The following is a 25,771-nucleotide window of genomic DNA, read 5'->3' as shown; positions in this document are numbered from 1 at the left end:
AGAGGTGGAACAAGCAACCAGTCAGCAGGAAATGAACATAGGAAACAGCCATAGAGAGCAAAAGGGAGTCAGGAGGACAGATAGGTGCAAAGAAGTAAGGGAGGGACATTCTGTTTGAGGGGCTTTTGAGACAGTGTAGAGAAGGAGAGCTTGCTTTTGGGGGTGGGGGGGGGAGAAGAAGAACAGCTGGATCTTTCTCTGCCTCTCTGAGCTAGCAGGCTTTCACCAGAGCATCTGGGGTGAATATTTGAGATTTGGTTTAAAAGCAGCAGAGCTAGAGTGAAAGGCTGATTGCACAGGGCCCGGCCAGGCTGCAGATACCCTGTGAGGACTAGCAAGTAGCCAGTCCCAATTCTCACACCAGGTTTCTGCTTTACTCTTATCCTACTGAGAGAATATTCCTATCAGAGTCTTTATTCCTCTCTATTCTTGTTGAAGAAAATGTTACACCCATGCTTGTTAAAATGGCAAGGGAGAATTTATTCAGGGATATGATAGGAGATACAGGGAGGGTTCAACTCTAAACACAGGGACTAGTGGTAATTTGTAACCAAGGAGCTTAGGTGGGGATTGGTGGATATGGAAAATTATTAAGAGGAAAAATCAGTGTAGGTAGATTCCTCCTAAACCAACTCAAAGGATTTTTGTCGAAGGTGGGACTGAGTGATTAGTTACCAAGGATAAAGCAATCTCGCTAGATTGACTAAGATTGGTTCTAGACTTGGCAAGGATAGATACAGACGTGGAAGCTCAAGGTCCACACAGTTGAAAGAAGGCTCAGAGGAGCTCTGGAGAAGTTTGGTGAAGGAGTCTTTGTCACTTGACATTATAGCCCAGCTACCCCGATAAAGCCACACACTTGGATTTATTACCCTTCCACAGTTAACTTCAGAGTAACCTCTGACAACAGTGCCAAAACTGCAGCCATTTCGTTTAAAGTTCTTTGCAAAAGTAAAACTGTTTTTATAGTGGATGGAAGGGGTGGGATTTGAATCCAGAAAGTTTTGCTTCCCACCCATAGCCTTAACTACCTGAAGACACTTCCCATCTTGTTCATTCTTTATTGGCCTTAATGACTCCTCCATCACCAACTTGGGGCTTAAGGGACCAAAAGAGATGTAGATCTCACATGGTCCTTCTCTTAACTAGACCACCCCTCACATGCTTCAGTTTCTTTGAGGCCTCTAAGAAGACACTGTCATGATGAATACTCCAAGATGTGATTTGACAAAAATAAATAAATTAATAAATAAAGCATTGTCATACAAAGGAAGAAGTGGGAGCAGACTCCTGCGTTGGTTTCTATCTCTGTTACGCTTTTGTTTAGTAATAAGGGGGAGGAGACCGGACCACAGCACTCATGTACAGCAAGAATTTTTAATTCCCAGGAACTAGAAAACAAAACAAGTTTAAATTCTTTTCAATTTTATTTGCCCATGGACATCTGTGCTTATGGGCTTGGAAGCTATAATACATTGCTTGTTCTTTCCAATAATTTTCTTTTGATTCCTCTGATGGTGTGAAGAAAGGGATCCTACGCATGGTTTAAATCTCTTATGTTAATACTTGCCCAAATCTATGTGGCAAACTGCTACTCTTCTTTTCATACTAAGATAATAGGAAGGTAAAACACTCCAATTTACCAGAAGGAAGAGCTGCTGCCAATGCTTTAAGGGAGGTAGGGTTCCCTGTCTCTGCTACCTACTGACTGGCTGACTGCAACAGAGGCAGGTGACCTAATCTCTGAATGTTTTTGTTCCATGTTGCAAGATACAGTGTTTTGACTTCTGGATTTTCATGGTCCATTTAAACCTTTAATTTCTGTCACAAAATGGTGCCATGACTCTCCTTATGTTAGCACTATGTACAGATGTGTGTGTGTGTGTGTGCGTGCGCGTGCGCTCTCTCTCTTTCTCTCTCTCTTTCTCTCTCTCTCAACTATACATACATGCACAAGATGAGTTTCAGCAGCTTCATGGCATCCACTAAAGAGTTTCTTTTCACATACATTCCTTCTTTTGCCCTCTACATTTTCTTCACTACCTGAACTCAGAAAAGAAAAGAGAAGAGAAGAGAAGAGAAGAGAAGAGAAGAGAAGAGAAGAGAAGAGAAGAGAAGAGAAGAGAAGAGAAGAGAAGAGAAGAGAAGAGAAAGGAAGGGAAGGAGGGGAGGGGAGGGGAGGGAAGGGGAGAAGAAGAGAGAAATCCTGCTTTTTCCCTGCCTGGCACTTCCACTGCTGTGGACTGCTTCCTACCCTGTCTGCTGGGCTTCTCTCAATGGACAAGGCCTCCTTCTTCCTTTCCCAGATACACTGTTTTCCTCCAACCAGACCCCTGACCTCGCCTGCCAAATGGTCAAAACTCTTTCTTTTTAAATCCTTCCCAGTCGCTCCAGCAAAAACTTCTAGAACAATGTCTGTCTTGCTGCCTCTACAGGCCCATTAAACCTTGAGATGTGCCCCCCCCCACCTAACATCTTATAGTATAGTGATTCTTAATCCTCCTAGTGCTGTGACCCTTTAATTCCTCATGTGACCCCCAACTATAAAACTGTTTTCATTGTTACTTCATGACTGTAATGTTGCTACTGCTATGAGTTATAATGCAAACATCTGTACTTTCTGATGGTCTTGGGCGACCCCTGTGAAAGAGTTGTTTGAACCCTCAAAACATGATCAGGACCCACAGACTGAGAACTCCTGTTAGAGTATGTCCAACCATAGCTTTCTCTTTTGACTCCTTGAAGGCTCCTGCAATGTCTGCCATCTGCTGCACCCCTCTTGTCACACCCTGTCCCCTCCTACTGGGTCAGGCACAGGTCTGGACTCCCTTCCACTTCTTTTCCAAGCCTCCCAGGTAGGCCATGCCCTGGAATCCACTCTATGCTTCTTTTCCTGTACTCCTTTTTCAAGTCTGTCCCTGGATGAGCTCACCTATCAGATTCCACAGCTTCCTCCAAACCTCTAGGCTTCCTCTTTCAGTGCCTCCACCAATCTCTCCTGTCACACTTTCACTTCCCTGGACATTTGTAATCCTGACTCTGAATTCCTCTATTCTCTGTTTTGCAGTCCTAGGTATCAAGCCCATGACCTTGCACATGTCAGCAACGTGTTTGACTACAGATCCCATCCCCCTTAAGTTCCCCATTGTTTGGTCCGACTACATGGAGACATAACTAATAAAGAAAAAAAAACCGAATGTTTGCTGAATGGCCATTGCCCAGTCTAAGTCTTCACTTGCTTAGAGGGTCAGCAAGATCTTCCTTCTTGGTCTGATTGCTCAGCTTTTCAAAGCAACCCTTAGACTAAGTTTTCTCAGAAAACAGAGTTTTCTCTTCCTGAAATGTAGTTTGACCGTGTCACTTTTCTGCCTCAAAACAGCACCCACATTTCCCATGAGACACTTCCTCCATTGGGTTTTAATAGCTAATAGGAAAAAAATTCAAAATTGGAAATTGATTTATCAAACACACTGTGTTAAACAACGTTCAGTGGGTTTCTTTACTGCAGATACTCAAGACAGGTTACTGCCACTTGAATGTCCAAGCCATGTAAAAGTAGATTAGTTTGCAATTTCATTTAACCTTCAGAGCATTTGCACCTTAGGAAAGATGCTAGCATGGCAGAGCTACCTACCAGACATGAGTCCAGGTCCCCAAGTCTGTGTGCAGAAGAGTTCTCCAGCATAGATGCTCCAGTAGAAACATCTGGACCACCAGGCACATGAGAATAAATTGTTGTGTTCAGTCTGTAAGACTCAAAGTTATTGATTACAGTATATAGCCTATCTGTTCAATACAGAATGCATTCAGGTCAAGTTGCATACCAAGGACTAAACGACCATTTTCAGCTCAGTTCAGGGGTTTGAATAATGGAAGTAGGCCAAATGAATGGCTGTAGTGAGAACTCTGGAATTTTGGTTTGTTTTTAAAAAAACAGAAATATTTTAAGAATATGGTTTCGTTTGAATCCCAAGTGTGAGGTATGGGGTGATCCACAGCAGCTGACTATGATTTGCCTCTTCCTCTAGCAGAGGTGTGGTTTTGCCAGCTGCAGATAGTTTCTTCAATTGTGTGATGTTTAGAACTCTGGAGATTTTTCAGAGGGTATATAAACACTAGGACCCCAGGAGGCAGTGTGGGTTGTCGGTGGGTTATTGGTTAGTTGTTGGTAGTTGTTAGTTGTTGTCAGTTGTAGTTTGTTAATAGTTGTGTGCAAAGAAGAAAGGAGGACGAGGAAAAGGAGGAAGAGGAGGAGGAGGGGAAGAGGAGGGGGAGGAGGGAGAAGGTGGAGGAGGAGGGAGGAGGAGGGGGAGAAGAAGAAGAAGAAGAGGAGGAGGAGAAGGAAGAAGAAAGGATGGGTTTCTGATACAACTTGGCTGGTTGTTATGTTAATAACATCTAGATGATTTACACCCAGTGTTTTTATTTTGACAATTTTAGTTGTCAAAACTGGAAGGTAACTCTGGTGTCTAGTAGCTGGAGACCAAAGATGCTTCTGGCCTCGAACTCAGAAATCTGCCTGCCTCTGCCTCCCGAATGCTGGGATTAAAGGCATGCACCACCACGCCCAGCTCCAAAGATGCTTCTAAGATAGCCTACAGTACAATGGGCAGCACCACAGAAATAGCTATCTGTTCACAATGCTATTGTGTTAAGGTTGAGACACTTTGACTAAACATTTCATATATTTAGGCAACAAAGCTCCAAATATTAGTAAAAAATTCATGTTCTTATTTAGAATAATAAGCATGCTTACTCTTTTTTATACTTTTTAATATTTTATTCTTTTATTTATACTTTTTATTTTGCTTTCTACCTTAGTAACCCCCCAAAACAGGACAAAAAATGCTAACCAGTGGTTTTGGTGTTCAGGAGTGTTGAGCCTTGGCCATCTGGGGAGGGAAACCAGTTCACAAAGACCGGCCACAGATAAAGAGCTTGGTTTGGCAGGACTTCAGGAACAGTATATGGTAGCTAAATAAACTCCTTTTGAATGAATGCCAAGGCTTTCTGGTTTCCTAGTAACATAATTTCCCTGACATTCCTCCCATATTTGAATTTTTAACATCCTAACACCTATTTTACAGCAAAGCATCAAAATAAAATTTTGGAAAATACATTAGAAGAGTTTTAGGGGGAGGAAAAGAAACCTAGAGAACATCTGGTCTGACATCTGCCCACCCCTTCTGGTGTAGGACGCCCATATTCCAACATCATATGATGTAGAGATGCCACCCTCTTGGGAGTCCGGAACATTTCCCAAAATACCATTCAATTCACTTTGTATTGACTTTGTATTGACTTCTGGGCATGAAGCCTGCTCTGAAGTGTGGTTACTATACCTGGTAAGACTCCATTGGAGAAAATTAATTTTTCTTTGCCAACAAGTATCATCTGCAAAGATCTTGGTTAGGGGCGGGGCTTCCTCTTCCCAGTGCTGAGACACTTTGGGCTTTGCGCATGCTGTCAGAGTCTCTCTGAGTTCACATGTGTGTCGGTTCTGCTCTGTCTGAAAGACAGTTTCCTTAGAGTCATCCATCACCTCTGGCTCTAAAATCTTTCCACTTCCTCTTCCACATGGAGCCCTGAGCTCTGAGGGTGGGAGGATAAATATATCCCATTTAGGACAGACTGCTCCAAAGTATCTCACTCTCTGCACATTGTGGGTTTCTGCTTGAATTCTAATCTATTGCAAGAAAAACTTTGATGGTGGCCGAGTGTGGCATTGGCTTATGGGCATAGCAGAATGTCATTAGGGATCATTTTATCACTGTGTTCCTTTAGTAAAACAATAGTATTGAGTTTTCTGTGAGGCCCATGGCTTGGCCAACCTAACAGTTTCAGGCATGGGTTCCATCTCATGGAGTAGACCTTACATCTAATAAGAGAGTGACTTGTTATTGTTGGGTACATTGGTACCACTATTGCATTAGCCTACTTCCAGGCAGGTCACAGTTGTAGGTCAGTAGGGACAAAGCTTTAGTTAGGCATGAGCTCAACGTCTCCATGTTCAATGAGATATTAAGTGCTGTCTTCAGGACCTTACCACAAGTTTGTGGAGAATAACCAATAGTTTTGGCTGTAGCCTGAGATGTTTGAGGGTTTCTGTGGAACTGCCTTGGCCAACAATTCAACAAGATGCAATCCCTTTCTGTAGCTTGAGGTTTAGGTTGGTGGGGTAAGATGTCTAGACAGAGCTTTGTCTCCCCGTAATCTTGTAATTCCATTTAGATTCTTCCTATATGAATATATTTGAGGAGTCTTCTACAGTAGCAGGTTTCCATGTGTCCCCTGAATAGCTCTCAGTGTTAGATATCTATCCTCATATTCTTTTCCTCTATCTCCCACCCTATTTAGTTCTCCTCTCCAGTTTCCTCCATCACCTCTTTATAAAAATATATTCTATTTTCCTTTCCTTGGAGGATCCTCTCCTACTCATTAGTCCCTGGCTAGATACCTTACTTTAATTGTTATATGGATTGCAGCATGCACATTGAAGGCTTAAAAACTAATACATGCCAATGGAAAAAATGCAATATTTGTCTTTTGATGTCTAGATTATCTCATTCAGCCTGACTTTTTTTTCCCTAGCTCCATTCACTTTTCTGTGAATTTCATAGTTTCATTCTTCTTAACAGCTGAATAATATTCCACTGTGTGAATGTACTACATTTTCATTATCCATTTCTATGCTGGTAGACATCTAGGCTGTTTCCAGTTTCTGGCTATTATGAGTAGAGTGGTAATAAACACAGATGAGCAAGTGTGTCTACAGTAGAGTACAGAGTCCTTTGGGTTTGTGCCCAAGAATGGTATAGCTTGATCTCAAGGTAGATCTATTCCCAGCTTTCTGAGGAACTGACACAATGATTTCCAGACTGACTTTGCAAGTTTGAACTCCCACAGGCAATGAGGAAGTTTCCCCACATCCTTACCAGCATGTGCTGCCAATTGTTTTATTGACTACCAGTCTGACTGGTGTAAAATGAAAACTTAAAATATGTAGCTCTACTACATATTTCCTTAATGCTTAAAAATGTCGAACATTTTTTAAAGTGTTTCTCAGCCCTTTGTTTTATGTATTTTGGGAATTCTGTTTAGTTCTGCATCCCATTTTTCAATTGGATTATTTGATTTCTTGATGTTCTGTTTTTGAGGTTATTTTTATATTATAGATATAAAAACTCTATCTGATGTAAAAGTGACAAAGACCATTTTTGGTCTGTAGCTTGCTATTTTGCCCACGTGATGGTGACCTTTGTAATAAAAAAGCTTTTTTGGCTTCATGAGGTCCCATTTATAAGTTGTTATCCTTAATGTCTGTGTTATAAATTTCTTGTTCAGAAAGTCCTTTCCTATGCCAACGAAATCATGGCTATTTCCAACTCTCTCTCCTATTAGATTCAGGGTATCTGGTCTTATGCTGAGGTCCTTTATCCATTTGAAGTTGAGTTTAGTATAGGGTGATGAGTATGGTTGGATTCTTCAACATGCCATCCATTTCCACCAGCTCTGTATATTGAAGATGTCACCTTTTTAGTCATGTGTATTTCTGGTTTCTTTGTATAAAAAAAAAAAAGGTGGGGGTCCATTTGTGTGTGGACTTATGTCTAGGTCTTCAATTTGATTTCGTTGATCAACATGTCTGTTTTTATGCCAGTACCATGCTGTTTTTATTGCTATAGCTCTCTAGTACAACTTGAAATCGGGAATGGTGTTACCTCCAGCAGTTCTTTTATTGTTCAAGATTGTTTTAGCTATCCTGTATTTTTCTGTTTCTATATGAAGCTTAAAAGTGTTCTCTCAATTTCTGTGAAGAGTTGTGTTGGAATTTTGATGGGGATTGCATTGATTGTATTTGTAGGCTTGGTTTTGCTAGCATAGCAATTTTCACTAAATTAATCTTGCCAATCGATCCATGAGCACAGGAGATCTTTCCATCTCCTGGTCTATTCTTCAATTTCTTTCTTCAGTGTCTTAAAGTTTTTATTATATAGGTGTGCTGTGGGCTTATTTTCATTCAATTCCACAAAGTCTTTAATTTATGCCTTAACCCAATTTTCATTTAGTAGTGAATTATTTAGTTTCCATGAACTTGTAAGCTTTCTGTTATTGATGATAGCCAGTTTTAATCCATAGTAGTCAGAGAAGGTGCCATTTCAGTTTTCTTATTTATGTTGAGTCTTTTTCTGTACCCAATGTGTGGTCAATTTTGGAGAAAGTTCCATTAGCTACTGAAATAAAAATGTATATTCTTTTGTATTTGGGTGAAATATTTGGTAGACATTTGTTATTTGATTTATGATATTATTTGACTCTAGTATTTCTGTTCTGGTGTTTTTTCTCTTATGGATGGACTGTGGGATAGTGAAGTCACCCACAAACACTCTATAGGGGTCGATATGTGATTTTAGCTCTAGTAGTGTTTATTTTACGAACTTGGGTGCCTTTGTATTTGATGCACTGATGTTAAGAACTACAATATAATCTTGGTGGATTTTCTGCACTTTGGTAAATATGAAGTATCCTTTATTATCTCTTCTGATTAGTTTTGGTTTGAAGTCTATTTTGTCAGATATTAAAATGGCTTCATCTGCTCGCTTCTTGGGTCCATTTACTTGGAATATCTTTCTCCATCCTTTTATCTTTAGGTGATGGTTATCCTTGGGGGTAAAATGTGTTTCTTGAATGTAGCAGTAGGATAGATACTATTTTCTAAAGTTCAGTGGGTAGCAGAGAAGCATAGAAATAGTCTAGGGGAAAAGGCTGGTTCTTAGGTATAGTTTTTTAAATTTTTTGCAAGGAATCTAATAGTCTAACAATATAGGGGTCACTCCAAAAAGGCCATATTAAAATAGCACAGACTAAGTGTTATAAATACCAGAAACTTATTTTCTGGAGGCCAGATTTCAAAATTAGAGAGCTAGAAGTCAGTTTACTAGTCCAGTACTCCTTCTGTAAGAATGGGTGTGGAGGGGGAGGCAGATATTGTCTGCCTCATTTGTAAGTGCATTAATCCAGTCACAAGAGGCTTACACTCACCAGGTATCATGGTGGGAATCATCTACTTGGGAAGTCAAGGTAGTAGAGTCACTTGAGCCTGGGAGTTTAGACCAACCTGGGCCACATAGAAAGATATTCCTTCACAAACACTGTCTCCAAAATAAACAAATGAAAACAATACCAAAATAAACTATACCATCACACAGGACCTAGAACTTCACATATACATTCTCAGGGGAATATACAAACAATTAACCATAACACTATGGCTGTAGATATGTCAGCAATCAATGGAAAATGATGTCAATCCCCGAATGTTTCCAAAATATCTGGAGTCTTTAATCAAATAGACAAATCACCCATACATGTGAATTTTTCACTTTCTTTCCATCTTAATCTCACAGCTAAAATTCTAGGCAGAGATTATGGAGTAGATATAAATAGACTGCGAGCATCATTATATGTAATTTGGAAAGTGTTTTGCTGACATACATCTGCAATCTCTTCAGGAACACTTTCAAGCTGTGTTTACATGATATTAAACATCTGGATGAAAATTGAAAAAAATAATCAATTTGGATTGAAAACAAAACAGAAGTACAGATTTTGGTGTCCTGGCCCCTGGGATTGTGCATGCAGAGCAGATCATCACAGCCCAGTAATGAGATAATGGTGCCCAAGAAGAGCCACTGAAATGGCCAAGGGGCAAAGGGGGCTTCCGTGGGAAGGCAGACTTTAAAAAGAGAATTCTATTGTGCAGGCAAAGAAGGGATACAAGCAAAGACTAATATGAAGAACATGAGTCATAAAAATCCAAACTTTTGGATCCAATAGGTTTAAATCTTTAAGACAATGACTTCAACTGAAAATTCAGTAAATCCTGTTATCAGGGGATGGGTCTTTCAGGAAACTTAAGCTTCTAGATAGTCAATAAATTCTTAAGATACTTGAAGTTTCAAGTTTATTTTCACCCTTGCATGTAGAAAGTTTTTCAAAACAATGAACTCTCTTCCAGTCTTCTCCTCTGGAATATATTTTTACCTTGGTTGCTACTTCAGTTCAGTATGTCTCATACACTTGTGACTCAGTAGGCCCTGGTAATGAACTCAGAGTATTAATATACTTCTGTTACTACCTCTATTTGTTAAGATTTCTCTTTTTCCTTTCTCCCATTCCTGGTTTTATTCTTGTAACTTGTGTTAGGATAGGCTCTGTCATAAACAGGCCATGAAAAAAAAAAGACCTGATAAGATGTTTTCTTGAGAGTTAATCCCAGTATGCCCCAGTACTCTCCAGTACATCCCAGTATGTCCCAGTACATGTCAGTACATCCAAGTATGCCATAGTATGCACCAGTACATCCCAGTATGCCCCGTATGTCCCAGTATGTTCCAGTATATCTCAGTATGCCCCAGTATGTCCCAGTACATCCCAGTATGCCCTAGTATGTCCCAGTGTGCCCCAGTATGCCCTAGTATGTCCCCATACATGGTTGTACATCCCAGTATGCCCAGTACATCCCTGTACATCCCAGTATGTTTCAGCAAGTCCCAGTACATTCCAGTGCAGGCTGCCATGGGCCACGAAAGGGGAGAGCAGTAACCTCTGATGTACTAATTGGAGGCTCTGTTCTTTGAGGGTATCAGGAGCTTGTTGCCCTGGACCTCTATAAGGCTGTGTAAAGCTGGACCTCACTGAAGAAGAACTCAGGCTTATTCCCCATCCTTCCCACTGTTCTTCAAGGGTTCTTTCATTTTTACTTCCAGAGGCCTGATGTTCCCTTCAGTAAAAAGAAAGCCATCAAGGTTGCAGGAAGATGAGTAATAGGCCATGTGGGCATGGGAAGGGAATTATTATACCCAGCTCTGGTGCCCTATTGCTCCCTCTTGTACTCTTGCCTAACAGAGTTTGGGAGTAAAGAAAGAAAACTAAACAATAAGTGTCAGTTTAAGAGACTTACCAATGACATTTTCAAGTAGCTTAGGACCTTTACTTCATGATTTCCCTCTGGTTCTTGGCTACAGTTGTAATACATGTTGCAAGGAAACTAATAGTCCAAATATATTGGGAGTCCTTCCAAAAAAGCCAACCAAATAACTTTTTAAATAAGGTGAAAGGACACAAAATGGTAGCTTATGTTAGGTAAGTTCTCCAGAAGTTTACACTGACTTCTTTCTGTTATTTCAGGTCATTGAAAATGGCCAGAACTCCAAATTATTCTGGTGTATGTAAGTCTAAGTTTCCAAAAGAGACACATAAATGAAAGTGGTGAAACTGAGTCAAACATAACTTATTGTCATATGCTGGCACATGGCTCTCTGCTTGCAGAGCTAGACTAGGAATTTCAGATCAGAGGATATATAAGGGTCCAGGGCACAAAGCACTCTGGGTAACAAATGAGATTATCTTCTCTCTTGTCATCTAATGGAAGGGCACTTGATCAGAACTGACTTAGGATCATGTAGAAAATTTGGTCCTCAGAACCAGCACCTGAAGAGGTCTAGGACAAACAGGCAGCCCTTGAATTACATCCAGTTCATGAAAAGTTAGAAGAAATCTAGGCTTTAGTTAGATGTCCGTGGGCTAGAATGAGGCTGGTGACAGTAATGTTGGTGAAGAAGGGGATGTCACAACTTGGCAATGTTTGTGTCTGTGGTCCCCATTATTCAAGAGGCTGAGATGGAAGAATCACTTGAATCCAGTTAGGGTAACATGCAAGAACCCATCTTTTAAAAGTCGGGGTCAAGAGCTATAAGGTATTAGATAGAGGAAAGAAAAAGCAAAATTTAGAGATCCATGGAAGACTTACAGTTAGAATTCAATAGGACATTGGGTGCTAATATAGAAATAAAACAAAAGTAAGAAAGCAAAGCTTATGGCCATGAGTCTGGGAACTCAGAGCCTTTGGTTACAGTGAGAACTTTAGAAAGGCAGATTGCTCAGAGCAGAAGCTGAGAACCTGTACCACACTGACCCTACCCTTCACACAAGGGGGAGAAAAAGACAACAGATTGTGCTGTTGGCTTCCCAAAGCTCTCCTTCTGTTTTCTGCCAATAATCCCTCTTCTTGGTAACTCTTTCTGAAACACCACAGCATGAAGGGAGAAAGTAAGTGTCTTGTGCACTTATTTTCTGAATGGAATCTTACTATTTGATCACTATATTTAATCAAATTTATCAAGAGGAATTAAAGTATGAATTACAGGAATGTGGAAGATGAACTGACTTCCTGACTTCTCAACAATTATGTGCCTGAGACAAAATCCACATTGAGGAAAGGAACACAATTTGGAAGGCAAGAAGAACACAAGCCAACTGGAGCTGTGGTGTCAATAAGCTTTGCTCTGGGGGAGGGCTAGTGCACTTGAACACGGTCACTGTGACTCAGATGTTATATTATAAAATGCTATCCTAAAAAAGCTTTAATAAATTCAACCACTCGTAAATGTCTACATAACACAAATTTGGCAACGATCTAAAACCCAGCTAGGATTTATAGCCAATGGAGCAAATTGCTAAAGCATTGAAAACCTGCATTCCATGGTTGATACATATTTTGAGATCTCTCTCTCTCTCTCTCTCTCTCTCTCTCTCTGTGTGTGTGTGTGTATGTGTGTGTGTGTGTGTGTGTGTGTGTGAGAGAGAGAGAGAGAGAGAGAGAGAGAGAGAGAGAGAAAGAGAGAGAGAGAGAGAGAGGCTGTAGGTGACTGTGCAGGCCAGAGGAAGGCATCAGTTCCCTTGGAGCTGGAGTTACAGGAGGTGGTAATGAATAATGATTGTCACCAAATAATGAATGCTGGGAACCAAATTCAGAAGCTCCGTAGTACATATACTTAACTCCTAATTCCTCATATCTCCAGCCCCGAATATGTTGTAATGAAAATAAATGTGATATTCTTGGCCAAAGAAGGATTTCCCACATTTGTTGTGGTGTTTGAGGTGTGAAGATAGTCACATCAGTACCCAAGAAGCCAGGCAATGGTAGAGATATTCTCAAGGTTCCTGCTAAAAGGTTATGGTGTTAACATGTACCCTTTCTCAGAATGATCAAAGGTTTATGGTAGCCAGACATCGGACCCAGGGATTAGTAGACTCCTCCAGACACATTGGCTTTGAATCAAAACAGAAGAACAATGAAAGGACAATGCCAAAGGAAGACTTGGGAAAGAAAGTATTGACTAGACTGAAGACAAGAATCAACAGTTTAAAAACCTGAGAAAGAGAGGAGAGGGAGGGGAGGAAGAGACAAGGAAACTGAAAAGAGGTTTTGGTTAACTCCTGCTTTTGGAAACAGGCTAGCCGCTGAGGTGAAAGGAGGGTTAAGATCAGTATTAGAGAAAGAGCTTGTGACATCAGCAGTAAGTAAGAAGTAATGCAAGCAAGCAGAAGGGCCCCAGAGAAGGATGCTAGTATGATGGTGTGCCTTAAACAAGGTCACTGACCTGGGTTCTAGTGCTACCTGCCCCTAACTCTGGGCAAGGCACTCTATAATTTTAGACACACTTCTTCTTATCTAAAGTGACACGGTAGGACTGAGTGGCCTTGAGCACCCTCTTTCCTTTCTCCACCCCTAGACTCAGCATGGACATTATGAAATCGGAGACTTACGTAAATGAAGCCTTCCAGGCTGGAACACGTATTTAGCTTTCCTAAGGATAAATTGTTTTGAAGAGAAGAATAAAAGGTTCCACTCAACACTTGGCAAGCAACATTTGTTCTGTATAATAATTAGCAAGTAAGCATTATTTGTCATATAATTATAATAAAATTAAAAGGGAAATTTGGGGCATTCAGTTTTCCTTCCCATAGATCAGAGGGATGATTAACATAAACCATGGAGAACGGGAGCTGAAGGCGGATCCAGGGAGCCAATGCCAATTCCAGAAGAAGAGTTCTGGTCTAGAAAACCTTAGGAATTCTGAGTTCCAATCTCACCTGCCACTCCAAGCACTTGGACATGCCATTTCTCCTCTGCCTCACCTGCGATGAAAGCAGAGGGCCAGATTCAATTCAGATCCTCTGTAAGAGCAATACATGTTTCCAGCCCCAGATAATATGTCCTAATGAAAATAAATGTGATATTCTTGGCTATAAGAAAAATTTTCCACTTCTGTCTTAATGTGAAGTGTGAATCCTAAAGTAATTCCAAAGGAATCCTAAAGATATGAAACTCTAGCCTCCCATGATATCTCTACCTATTACCCTCCAGCAAACATTATTCTTATGTCTAGGTCCTAATGAAGTCAAATTAGAATATTATCTTATCTATTTTCAAAGAAGGTAAAGGAACTTATGGGGTTGGCTACACGGGTAATGGAAGAGTGGAGATGTCAAACAGAGCTAGTGAGGCAATCTGAATGCTAGTTGCACCAGACAGCCATTGCCACTCTGAGCTGGAAGGCCATAAAACAAGAGATGTTCTGATAGCATCCTAGATGCTGAAGTCACTTGATAGAAGATGGGGGTCACAGACAAGACACAGCTGCCATCAGAAAGCTGAGATTCAGGGATAGAGGGCTGGGAAGATTTCCCTTGGAACTTATTCCCTTGCCCCCACTCACCCCGAGTTCTCAGTCAGCTAAAACAAAACTAAGCCAACAAAAATAAGAATCTGCAAAAGCAGAATACTGTAGGGCCAACAAAGGTAAAGTTTCAAAAGACACACATCCTAGTTTGCTTTTTGGTTACCGTGAGAAACACCACAACTAAAAGCAACGTGGGAGGAAAGGATTTACCTCATCTTGTAGTCATGGCAGGAACTTCAGCAGACCTGAAGCAGAAACCATGGAAGACTCTGCTAACCTGATTTCTCCCAGGCTCAAGTCCAGCTACCAATCATGCACAGCCCTTACCCCGCCCTTTTTCCCCCTCCTCCTTGCCTGCATCCCCCTTTGCTCAGGATGGTACAACCCAGAGCAGGCAACTTAGCAGTCAAGAACATTCTCCACAAACATGCCCATGGGCTGATCTGATGGAGACAAATCTTCAACGGAGCTCCTTTTTTTCATGTGTGTTAAGGTGACAGCTAAGATCAGCATCACAGTGTACCAGCAGTGACTACAACTAGTAGAATTATTCATGGATTTTCTTTTATCTTCCTCCTTTGTACTTATATTTTCCCATTTTCTATGGTCAGAGTGCATTACATTTGAAAGAATAGGTGGGAATCATAAAATCTTATTTTTGCTAGAAAGAAAGAAATGTGAAAAGCCCCTCCCTTCTTTCGAGGCTGTGTTCCAGCCCCCTGTCCTGGTACTACATTTGTCCAGTGAACTCCCTTTAAGCAACAGCTCCTATGGAGCCATGATGGTTCCGGCAGAAGCTGACTTCATGTCTACCTTGAGAAACGTTATTAGTAATGAGGCTGTCTTGAACAGGCCCTCATCTTCTGGGTCAAGGCCACCTCAGCCCAGAGAAAAGCACACTTGAATCTGGAGTCAGAGCTTTATAAACCACCTTCCTCAAAACCTCCCTCCCTTCTGCTGTCAAGAGGTTTGTAGACGTTCCCTTTCCATCCCACAAGAGGAGACGGGCAGATGAGTCATAGCCCTGGCTCAGACTAAAGGAGGATTATTTCCTTAGCAGAAATGAATCTATTTTATTTTCTGTTTCTTGACACCTTACAGATAGATATACTTTCCCCACCAGATAGGCAACATCTATAAAAACTGAGGAATTTTGTTTGCTGAAGTTAAAAAAAAATGGCCAATGGAAGTTAGACATTTCCATGTAGTAAGAGCTGCCAGGCTCCAGCGATGTAGTGGAAACAGTGAGAAGGTGGTTTGTGATGCTCCGACTCAAGATTCAAGTTTGTGGAGTGACACCATTCTTCTAAAAATACAGGAAGGCTCTGCTGAAACCGAGTTCCCCTCTCAGTTCCCAAACATTTTTTTTAAAGAAAAAAAAAAGTGCCGGGATGGATTTGTAAAGAGAGGATCCACCTTGGATTTCACTGTCTTCATGGGGCGATGGTCACGAGATATTGTTTAAGGGCTTCCTTCTCTAACCCTAGGGTTCCCATCTGGAGGCACAGATAATGTGCATTCTGTTAACATTTCTCTTTAAACTCCTATGCCTGCAATCAGTTCCCTTTGTCTTGTCCTGTGACAACAGATTGCATTCCATAGGAAACTAGAATGGAGATGTTATTTAGTTTGGATCTTTCTCTTCCATTGTTTAACAGCACATATGCTATTCCATTCTACATCTGTCTCATTATGCAGAAGTATGAGACTGGGAACAGCTAACCAAATAGGGATTGCTATGTAAAGACTTGTCTCGTGGACTTCTCAAGACACTGTGATCGGTTCTTCCTTCTCTACACTCATGAACATTTACCTCTGAGCTCAAATAAACTGGTATTCAGAAGAGGTCTGGGGATGGATGGACATATGTGCGTTGGAAATATGTGTTCTCAGGACTTTTCTGTTGATCTTGGCACAAGAAGGTTCCTGTTTATTTTGCTGTTAGACATTGATTGTATCTGCATAACGCTAACAAAGCACCAGCCCATGAAACTTATACAGATAAATAAAAACAAAAACACACCTTCCAAGTACAAGAAAACAAAGTCTAAGGCACAAAAAAAACATTCCTGTTGTTAAATTTAGAGTAGGTATTTAGAGATGATAGGGGTGTGTGTGTGTGAGAGAGAGAGACAGAGAGACAGAGAGAGACAGAGACAGAGACAGAGAGAGAAAGAGAGAGAGAGAGACACAGAGAGAGATCTGTGGTGCTAGAGACTGACTCAGCATCTTAAACATGCTGGGCACCAAGCCACATGTTCCTCATCCTGAATGCCTGTAAGCCCAATATTCTCTGTCATGTGACATCATCATTGCCATTTTTCTCTGTGATGGGGCTACAGCAAACTTTTAAAGATTATTTTCTTATTTATTTTTTGAAGCAGGGTCTTGCCTTGCAGAAGAGTCTGACCTGGAACTCACTATACAGCCCAGGCTGACCTCGAACTTGTGGCTGGCAGTCCTGCCTCAGCCTCCCAGCGCTGGAATTGTGGGCATGAGTTATCAGCTTTAACTCAGCAAACATTTGAAATGACCCAGTTGGTTTTTTTCCTGAGCTCTAACTTGTATCCAATTTTGCATCCTCTTTTGCCTTTTATTTTTAAAAATTAGGGTTTTATTTTTAAAAATTAGGGTTTTATTTTTATCTATTTGTTTCTAAATGAGATCCATTAGACCAAAGGACTTATTTTCCCCCCTTATCAAACATTAGCAACGTACTATCGTTGGGCAGTTGCTTCCACACTCGCTACTTTTACTCTTTCACAGGGGACTGTGAAGGAGATGCTAACGCAGGAGGGGACAGAGAGGTTGGGCCATTTCCCCCCAAATACACATTTTATATAGGGGTTTTTCTTTTCTTTTTTCTTTTGCATAGATAAAACTTTTATCACCAAAGCCAATGAGTTTGAGTTTGGTCTTCCAGGAAACTTTCTCCTAGAACGTAAAGTAGAGTTTTAATAGTGTTCTGTGAGGTCTACATCTATGGACTGCCGCAATAAATAGTAGTTGCCCACTCTGGGCAGCCTTGATGTCAGTCCTCCCTCATAAACACACGACCTGAGACCCAGATTCTGGCCATGTGAAATGGGGTCAACAATAGGTTGAATCTATACAATAGCCAAATTTCAACAGTTTCCAATCTTCAAACTACAATTTCAAATGGTTCAACCTAACGCATCTCTGGGTGTTAGTTCAGACAAAATGAGTGCTCAGAGGATACACTGGGAATCTAGCACCTTTAAGTGGGCGTTCTCTTCCTGATTAATTTTCTCTCCGGTCAATAGTTTGCAATTGCTGTAGGAAGTTTATAGTAATGAGAAGCAGGCTTGCGGCTTCGTGAATTTCAAAGCCTATAATAGAGGAATACATGAAAGCTCATGGATACTCAGAAACCAACAGTGACCACTTTCCCATTAGGTGTTTCTCCTTCCTGCCTTGGCCGCTTGATTAGTTAATAAATTGCTTTTGTGAAAAAGAAAGTGAAAGGGGATGTTGAGAGCCTTTGTACTTTGCCTTTAACCCCATCAGCAAGAAACGGTTCCTCTCCAGCTCTCAGGCCAGAGGAGGCCATCAGGTGTCCAACATTCTTCACTCCCTTCACATAGGATCTCTCATTGAACCTGGAGCTAGGCTGACATCCAGTAAGTCCCAGAAATCCTCCTGTAGCTGCCCTCCACGGGGCTTACAGGCACCTGTAGGGGCCATGCAGGGCTTTTTAATTCAGTTCCCCCACGCTGGAACACCAAGCGTTCTTACCCACTAGGCCATCTCCCCAGAAAAGAAAACGTTCTAAAAATCAATTCATGCCTCTTGAGCTGGAGGCAAAACTTGGCTTGGCAGCTTGATTGGCAGGGCGGGTCCAGCCTTCCAGGCCAAATCAGGCTGGGCGCTCACCCAGCTCTCAGAACCAGCTCCACAAGCCACGCCCACAGCGAGAGGAGTCTGAACTGCGGGAGTTATCTCTACCTGACTAGTTGTTTATTTCCTCACCAGGCGACAGGCTGGCTGCTTGTTCCTTCACAGGGGAGCCGGCATTATACTTCCCACAAAATTCCTGCAAGACTGTTCGCTCCCCTCCCAACACGAGGTAACAGACACACAGATTTTCCTCAAAAAGGATCCAAGTGGTGAAGTGGAACTAAAACTCGTGCAGCCTCACAACCTTAAACCTAACAATACACCTTTTTCAGTGGGCAGAGAGGTGCATTTGTACTTAAACAATCTTGCAAACTTTGCCACACCCAAAGAAGGAGCGTCCTGGCTCCCCCCCACCAGCTCACCAGGCTCCCAGACCAGGGCTCTGGGTGTAGAGGAACCTGGGCTATTTAATCCCAGCCAGGAGCACTGGACACTCCTCCTCTCCTTCCCTACACCCTACTCGCCACCAGCACCCCCTCACTCCCCCCCCCCCTCCCCGCACCCGGACTCTACCCTCGCGTGCAGGCACTGGCGGGCGGCGGGCGGGCCACTGGAGCAGGCTTGGCCTCTTCGGAGCCGCCCCCTGGCCCTAGTGTCTGGCCACACACTGCCCACTCTGCACCGCCCGGGCTCCAGACTCTTTGCAGCCCATACCGTGTGTGCCGCGTCCACCCGAGCCAGGAGCGCCCCGCAGGCGGGCGGTGGTGGATGCGCGGGCGGCAGCCCACAGTATGGATTCAGATTCTGGAGAGCAGAGCGAGGGCGAGCCCGGGACTGCTGCAGGTAGCGAGGGGGCAACCCTGCCGGGAGGGCTGGGGTTAAAGAGGAGGGGAGGCCAGTGCAGGAAATCGAGAGTATTTCTTGGAGCGGTGGGGCAGAAGGCCGGTCCCCAGCAGCCCGAACCCTTCCATGCTGAGACTGGGGACTGGTTTGAGGCGTCCTCCCACACCACTGCACTTAGGTGTGTCGGAGAGACAGGAGGGACATTTTGCCCGTGGATCGATCGAAAAGTGGCAGGGTCTCCAGCGGAAGCCTTGGGGCGCACTGCAAGGTGGGGGTGGGGGGAAAGGAGGGCTTGAGATATCTGTGCCTTGTAATTTGCAGTGGAAACCGAACTGAAGTAACTTCCCATGTGCTGCTTAGTCTGCCATCCTGGGGCGGTGAGACCACGCTTCAGAGTCGGTGGAAAGAAAAGACTCCTGGGTAGATCAGGGCTCCTGCCTGGGCTAATGTCTGAGGTTCCGAGACTGCTGGGCAAGCGGGTGCAGAAGTGCTAATCCATTCCTGTGGCGTGGCTAGCGGGAGGTGGACCCCCAGGAGCGGCCCCAAAGTGACCCGCAGAGCTGCCGGCCTTCCCCTTTAAAAGGTGCCACCGGCTTTCCATCCATAATCAATAGGAATGCAAGCAATAGGATAGGAGGATGCTTATTTAGAGAAATGAATGTCCTTTTCTGTATCTCCTCAGTACTGAGCAACAGGAGGAAGCTGCCCACAACCCAAGGTCTATTTTCCTCCATACTCACCCAACCTCCACCTGCAGGCTTCGCCCTTCAGGCCCCTCCCTGGAGTGCAGGGTCCAGGACCACTCACTTTCTACCTACAGTCATCCTTCTGTGCACCCAGCACGCCTTGAAAGTTTGCTTGCCATACAGACCAGGCCATGACTGTCTGTTGGGAGTCTCCTAGCACAAACCTGTACACAGTCAGGTCCTCACACTTCCCAAGGGTACACCTGAGTGCCAAGAGTGGAGACCAGTTCGGGAAGGTCTACTAGACCGGGTGCTGGTATAGGGAACGTGTGTTCAAGAATCAGGGTAAGATAGCATCTAGCCAAATGTTTTTGGGTTTTGTTTATACCTTTTTTTTTTTTAATCTCCATTTTGCAGAGGTCCAGATTCTCTGCTTTGGGCCCTGGGTCAAACCTCTCCCAGCTCCAGGTGGCTTTGGTCTTCACTTAGAGTAGGTAGGCTCCCTGGGCTAAGGTAGGCGGCAAGGGAGGTATCTGCATGTGAGGATTCCAAAAGCTGTGCAAGGGACTCCTGCTTGGTGTAGTGTATGGGTGTGGATGCTATTCCTAAGCACGAACCCTTTGCATGCCTATGTGTTTCTGTGACTGTAAGGCACCAAGATTTCACTTCATAGGTGGCTTTTGGATCTTCTTTAATCATGTGATTCAATAGGTGTCTCTAGTAGGTAGGAGTGTGTTTCCAAGTATATCACCAAAGGTTGGGGAAGAGGGGCATCAGAAACATTGTCACTGACACTTTAGAAATCTCAGTTACAGTGTCACAGCCTACCGACTTATTCTGTAGGTGGAAGCTAGGAAATTGAGGAATAAGAGAGGAAGGTAATGAGATTCCTTAAAGGGAGATGGGAGCAGGAAAAACTCCAGGGTTCTTAGTATTGAGAGGGACGAGGAGAAAAGGAATACATACATATACATCCTAGTGTGCCCACTCCTCCAGCCTGCTTCAGCTCTGAATGTCACTGCCTGTCCAAGTGATTGACAGTCTGTGTGAGCCGCACAGCTCACAGCACACCTTGTCACTGGGGTCAGATGCGCCTGGAAGAGCAGGGCAGCTAGCTTTCACAAGCTGTCTCATTTGTTTGCACCTTACTGTTGTCTGCAGTCATTCCTTCTTTTCTGTGTGCTTGAGTCTCACGACTTGAACATTTATTTTAATGTCATGAGCCATTATGCTAAATGGCATTTAGTCTCACTCATTATTTTCAGTCTGAAAGTGTTCCCCTTAGTGACGAAGCTTCAGAATTAGCGCTGTCTCTCCATCTTGCTCTGCTTGCATCCTGTCAAACGGAAGCTGTTGTTGCAGATTCAGAGACAATTTAGAAGGCAGACATTTATCCATAGAGCTGTCATTTGTCTTTTACAAGAAACTCATATTCTTCTGTGGACCTGTACCTCCTCCAGGTGAAGGAGTCTCTAAGGGAGAAAGGCAACAGAGTAAACTCCTCAGCAGGCACACTCACTTACTTTGTAACAAGTTGTACACAGACTGAATCTTTAAGATAAGGTTAAGAAAATAAACTCTAGGATTAGGAAGACCTTAGCATCTCACTCAGGGCCAGGTAACTTCACTTCCTAACCATAGCACTACTGTGATCAAGTAAATAACACCTGAAATGTATTCTTGGTCATTTCAGTAAATGGACACTGTTATTCATCACATGAAATCTCTAGAAATATAACCTAGGTTATATTTAGGAATCCTACTAAATAATGGGTCCTAGTGCTTGTAGAGTAAAAATTGCAAGGCCTGTATAAGAAGTCATATATTTGTCATGATTACACTGATTAGCTGGTGAGATTTTTCTATTGTCTCCCTTTCGATACCTGGGAATGCTCCGAGTGAGTCTTGGTTTACATCTCTTCTCAACTGCATTGAAATTTAACCTCATCAAGATGGGGGGTCTCCTGCTTCCCCCATTCGTTCTGGGGACTCTAGGAGAGTTATGAAAGACACAGGACACCTCCGCCAGTCCTCCTGCTAATGTGGCAATGGCAGCTCCCATGTGGAGTGCTACTCCAATTGGAAAAGAAGTGGCAGTCTCCTCCCACTGCTCTAGCTCCTAAACCTCTTCCCACCATCCAGGAGGCAAGAGATGCTCATATCCTTCTTGTACTTGCCCATGATGGTCACCTGTTGGCAGGGAGTGGGGGCAGTTTCCATGTTTTTTTTTTTCCTGCTTTAAGAGTCTCTTCCAATGGTCTTCCATTTTATGTGGGGTAGATCTCTCATTGAACAACAAGCACGCTGGGCTGGGGAGGGCTCTGGAGGAGAGGTTTGGGGTGACATTTGTAGAAATCTTCCTTTTCTTTCCCTCCCAGGAGGCACGGGCTGATGTATCTATGTCACTCTATTGTTCAAATCGCCCCTCCCTCTCTGTCATTTTATGGCTCCTTTTGTGATTAGGAAAGCAGCAGAGTTTATGGAACTCTGGATCCACTCCAGAGACCCAGCTTGGCAGTCTTCCATTTGGCAAATCTACCATCCACCTCTTGGAAATCCTAGGGTTTGATATATTAATTCTAAAGTGAATGAGAATCATTCCTAAGAAGCAACAGGGGATTAGAATTAGTTAAATCATTTTTCCCCTTTCTGACTTGGAAGATCAAGAGAGTCTGTCTTCTCAGCTGAAGTCAAAGGACCTTGAACCAACAGCTCCCTGGTCCAGAAAAGACTGGCTGATTGTACCTGAGGAAGAAGAGCTGCAGAAAAGCCCTTCTGGGTGATGGAGTCTGTGCCTGAGGTAGTTGTTTTTAAAGAAAAGAAATGGTAAGCCCTGGCTGCCTTTCCTGTTTCCTTGGATCCTAAGCTTGGTCCATCTAATAAGCAGTGGGTGGATGGGTAAATTATGAAGAGGAGACAGACACTCCAGAAGCTACATAGTTTGAGCAGAGGGACAGGTAAACAGGGAGGCAGCTGAAAGGCTGGGAGTTCTCAGGAAATAGAAAAAAGTCAGTATAAGGCAGGCTAACCATAAGAAGGTCTTGAAAACTTGGGAAAGGGGTGCCCCATGACTGTTGGACAGACGTGACCAACAGGAAACCATCACCAGAAACCACATCTTGCAGAAACGAAGAAAGGCAGAGATTACTGAGACCCCGAGTCCCTGCTTTCAGGGTGTGACCACAACACTGGAGAGGTGGCGCACGAATGCAGGCCAGAGGAAGGGTGCAAATGACATTTCAGAGACAGCAGCAGAAGCTAGTTACAGATTGCACCTAAGCCATGAAAGGAGAAGGAAGGGAGACAGTAGCTTGTGTGGAGGCACACGAGCAGCACAGCTGAGTGAAGCTGCCTTGGAGGCAGAGAAAGGCAGGGGGTTGAGTCCTGGACCCCACTAATGTTCCCAGATCTCTGTCCCCTCAGTCACTTGACAGTGAGGTTTTGTTTAATGATCTTTTCTTCTCTGGATCTGAGGTAAATTCTTAGATTCTGCAGGTTTGTTTGGTGAGCTTTAGGGGTCTGCTGAGTTCCATTGCTAGGCTAACAGTGGAGGCTGTTGAATCCTCTTTGCTGATGGATTGATAATGATGAACTGGCTAACTGAAGGCAGGAATGGCCTGGGCACACTACCATTTGACTATTAGTCAAGTTCCTTTCCTTGTTCCTGTTTTTGAAGCTTGAACTGGTTTCTGTCCTGCCCACACGCTGAGCTGTAGCTGTTGGATGATCTTCTGTTTCTTCGCATCCTCAGATTCTGTGGATGTGGTTTTAAATATAGACATATGAGCATCTGGAGGAACTTCCCGGGAACTTGACACTCATGGCCAGGCCAGGGGGCAGAGCCTACCCTATAAAGTAGAACTGGCAGGTGTGTTGTCTTCTGCTTTGCTTGCCATGTCTGACAATTTCTGCACTGACCTGGACTCTGTTAGAAATGATGGGGAATTGTAAAGAGAGATAAAAGAGTCTGTTCTGTCCTCTAGGGTTTGACATTGCATGGGGGAAGCAGGTTAGAGATATTGCTAGCTAAAATGCACCAGGATTCTAGACCTCTCTTTCCTGGGATTACATCCCTATCTCTTTTATATTCTTCCTTAGCACTGGCCACAGTATTCTGTATTTTGTGATTGTTCTTATCCTGGGCTATTGTATTTGTGAGCTTCCTAAAGGTTAGGACTGGCTTTTTCATCATGTGTGTCATCCACCCCCACACCACCTATGTGCCTTGGGCCCAGTTGCTGGATGCGCAGGAGGCAAGCATGCGTGCATGGGCAGATGGGTTGGTTCTCCAGGAAGCAGACTCTGCGGTAGGACTTGGCTGGAGGAAGGTCGGTCTGTTTTGTTTTTGTGTTTGAACATCTCTTGGGATCCATATCTGTAGAAGAAGAGGTGAGGGGAAGGGCAGGAAGCAGCTGTTTGCAGTCATGTTAGGTAGAGGAAACACTTGCTCCAAAAACTGTGAAATTGGGCAACCTTAGCAGTATGTAATGTAGGACTTGGAACATGGGGTAACATTGTTGGTTCTCATGGGAAGTTTCTGAAATAGTGTATATGAGTATGAAGATATAAATACATTTCCGATATAGTACCTGTTTTTATCATTTGCCAGGCAAATGTAACTATTGTCACCTTCTCCATTAGTACTGTCTCTAATGGGTTCATTCTCTGACACAGCTACCACTAACTTCTACTTTAATCCGCATTTAAACATCTCTATCTATCTGTCTGTCTATCTATCTATCTATCTATCTATCTATCTATCTATCTATCTATCTGTGTTTGGAGACAGGGTTTCCTTGTGTGTCCCTGGCTGTTTAGATCTCTAGGAAAATACTCTATAAATAATTTTGTTTAGTTTTTCAGTTACTTGGCCTCTAATTTATATAAAATGTCTGTGTAGGTGGGTGCTTGCAGTATATAGAGAAAAATATAGGGTTGAGGGTATATCTCAGTGGTAGAGTGCTTTCTTAGCATGGATAAATACCTGACTTTGATTCCAACAGCATAAAGAAGAGAGGAGAGAAAGGAAGGTAGAGAAGGAAAAGAAAAAGGAGAGAACTTAAAGAATAAACTTCACTTAACAACTCCTCCCTAGACAAACAAACAACAAACAAGCAAGCAAAAAAAAAAAAAAACATAAGATGAACCCTTCCCCTCCCATATGTGTTGAGGCATAAAAATAAGCTCTTTCTGTTTTACATCAGAAATGTTCTTTTTGGTTAAATGCTTACTGGGTTTCTTAGACATCATTGCTTGGGAATAAATTTGAGCGAGTTCATGGAAAATCTACCCATGTACAGACTATAAAACTGGAAGGTTTGGCAGCACAGAGAGTGCTGGACACACCCTAATAGAAACCAGGACTTCGTAATCCAGTTCTCTGGGAAGAAAAAGAGACACTTTGGTGGTGTCCAATATTGCTTAAACTAGAGAAACCACAGAGACAGCCACTGGCTGCTAGATTCTGTTTCAAAAGTAAAATATGCTTTCTGTGAACTGTTCTAGCCCCAGAAGCAGAACTTTAGTAATGATACACAGCTTTGGGGAGACCTCCAGCTTATTTTTTTTCACATGATAAAGACATCCACTTCATATGTGAGACAGGAAGTGCTTTTAATGGTGGGTACGTGTGAGTGTTCTGCGCTCCTAACTTGGGGCCTGCAATTCAGCTGGAAGGTTATGAAACAGGGAGTAGAGTAGGGGAAGGCGGTGACGGGCTGTTACTGCACCAGTTCTTTGCCACTGCCTTTGAGTCCTGCTTCCTCGGTTTCTAGTGGATAAAATTAAGAAAGGCAGTGAAGAAAGAGTGGGATTAGAGACTCTAGGTTGAGAGAAACAAGGACCTTAAGTGGTCAA

The 25,771-nt window shown here is 43.0% G+C and overlaps 1 protein-coding gene across 1 annotated transcript in view; it reads left to right on the top strand.

Moving 5' to 3' along the window:
• Positions 1–19,036: 19,036 nt before the first annotated feature.
• Tnfaip8l3 (tumor necrosis factor, alpha-induced protein 8-like 3) overlaps positions 19,037–25,771 on the top strand; it is a 42,806-nt gene continuing 36,071 nt past the window's right edge. The window contains exon 1 of the mRNA NM_001033535.3: positions 19,037–19,229. Coding sequence (NP_001028707.1) covers positions 19,178–19,229 — 52 coding nt within the window. The 5' untranslated portion in view covers positions 19,037–19,177. The remainder of the gene's footprint in view (positions 19,230–25,771) is intronic.

This window comes from Mus musculus, chromosome 9, assembly GCF_000001635.26.
Source record: "Mus musculus strain C57BL/6J chromosome 9, GRCm38.p6 C57BL/6J".
Classification (NCBI taxonomy): domain Eukaryota; kingdom Metazoa; phylum Chordata; class Mammalia; order Rodentia; family Muridae; genus Mus; species Mus musculus.
The sequence above is the reverse complement of the archived record's forward strand: the minus strand, read 5'-3'. Positions and strand labels throughout refer to the sequence as shown.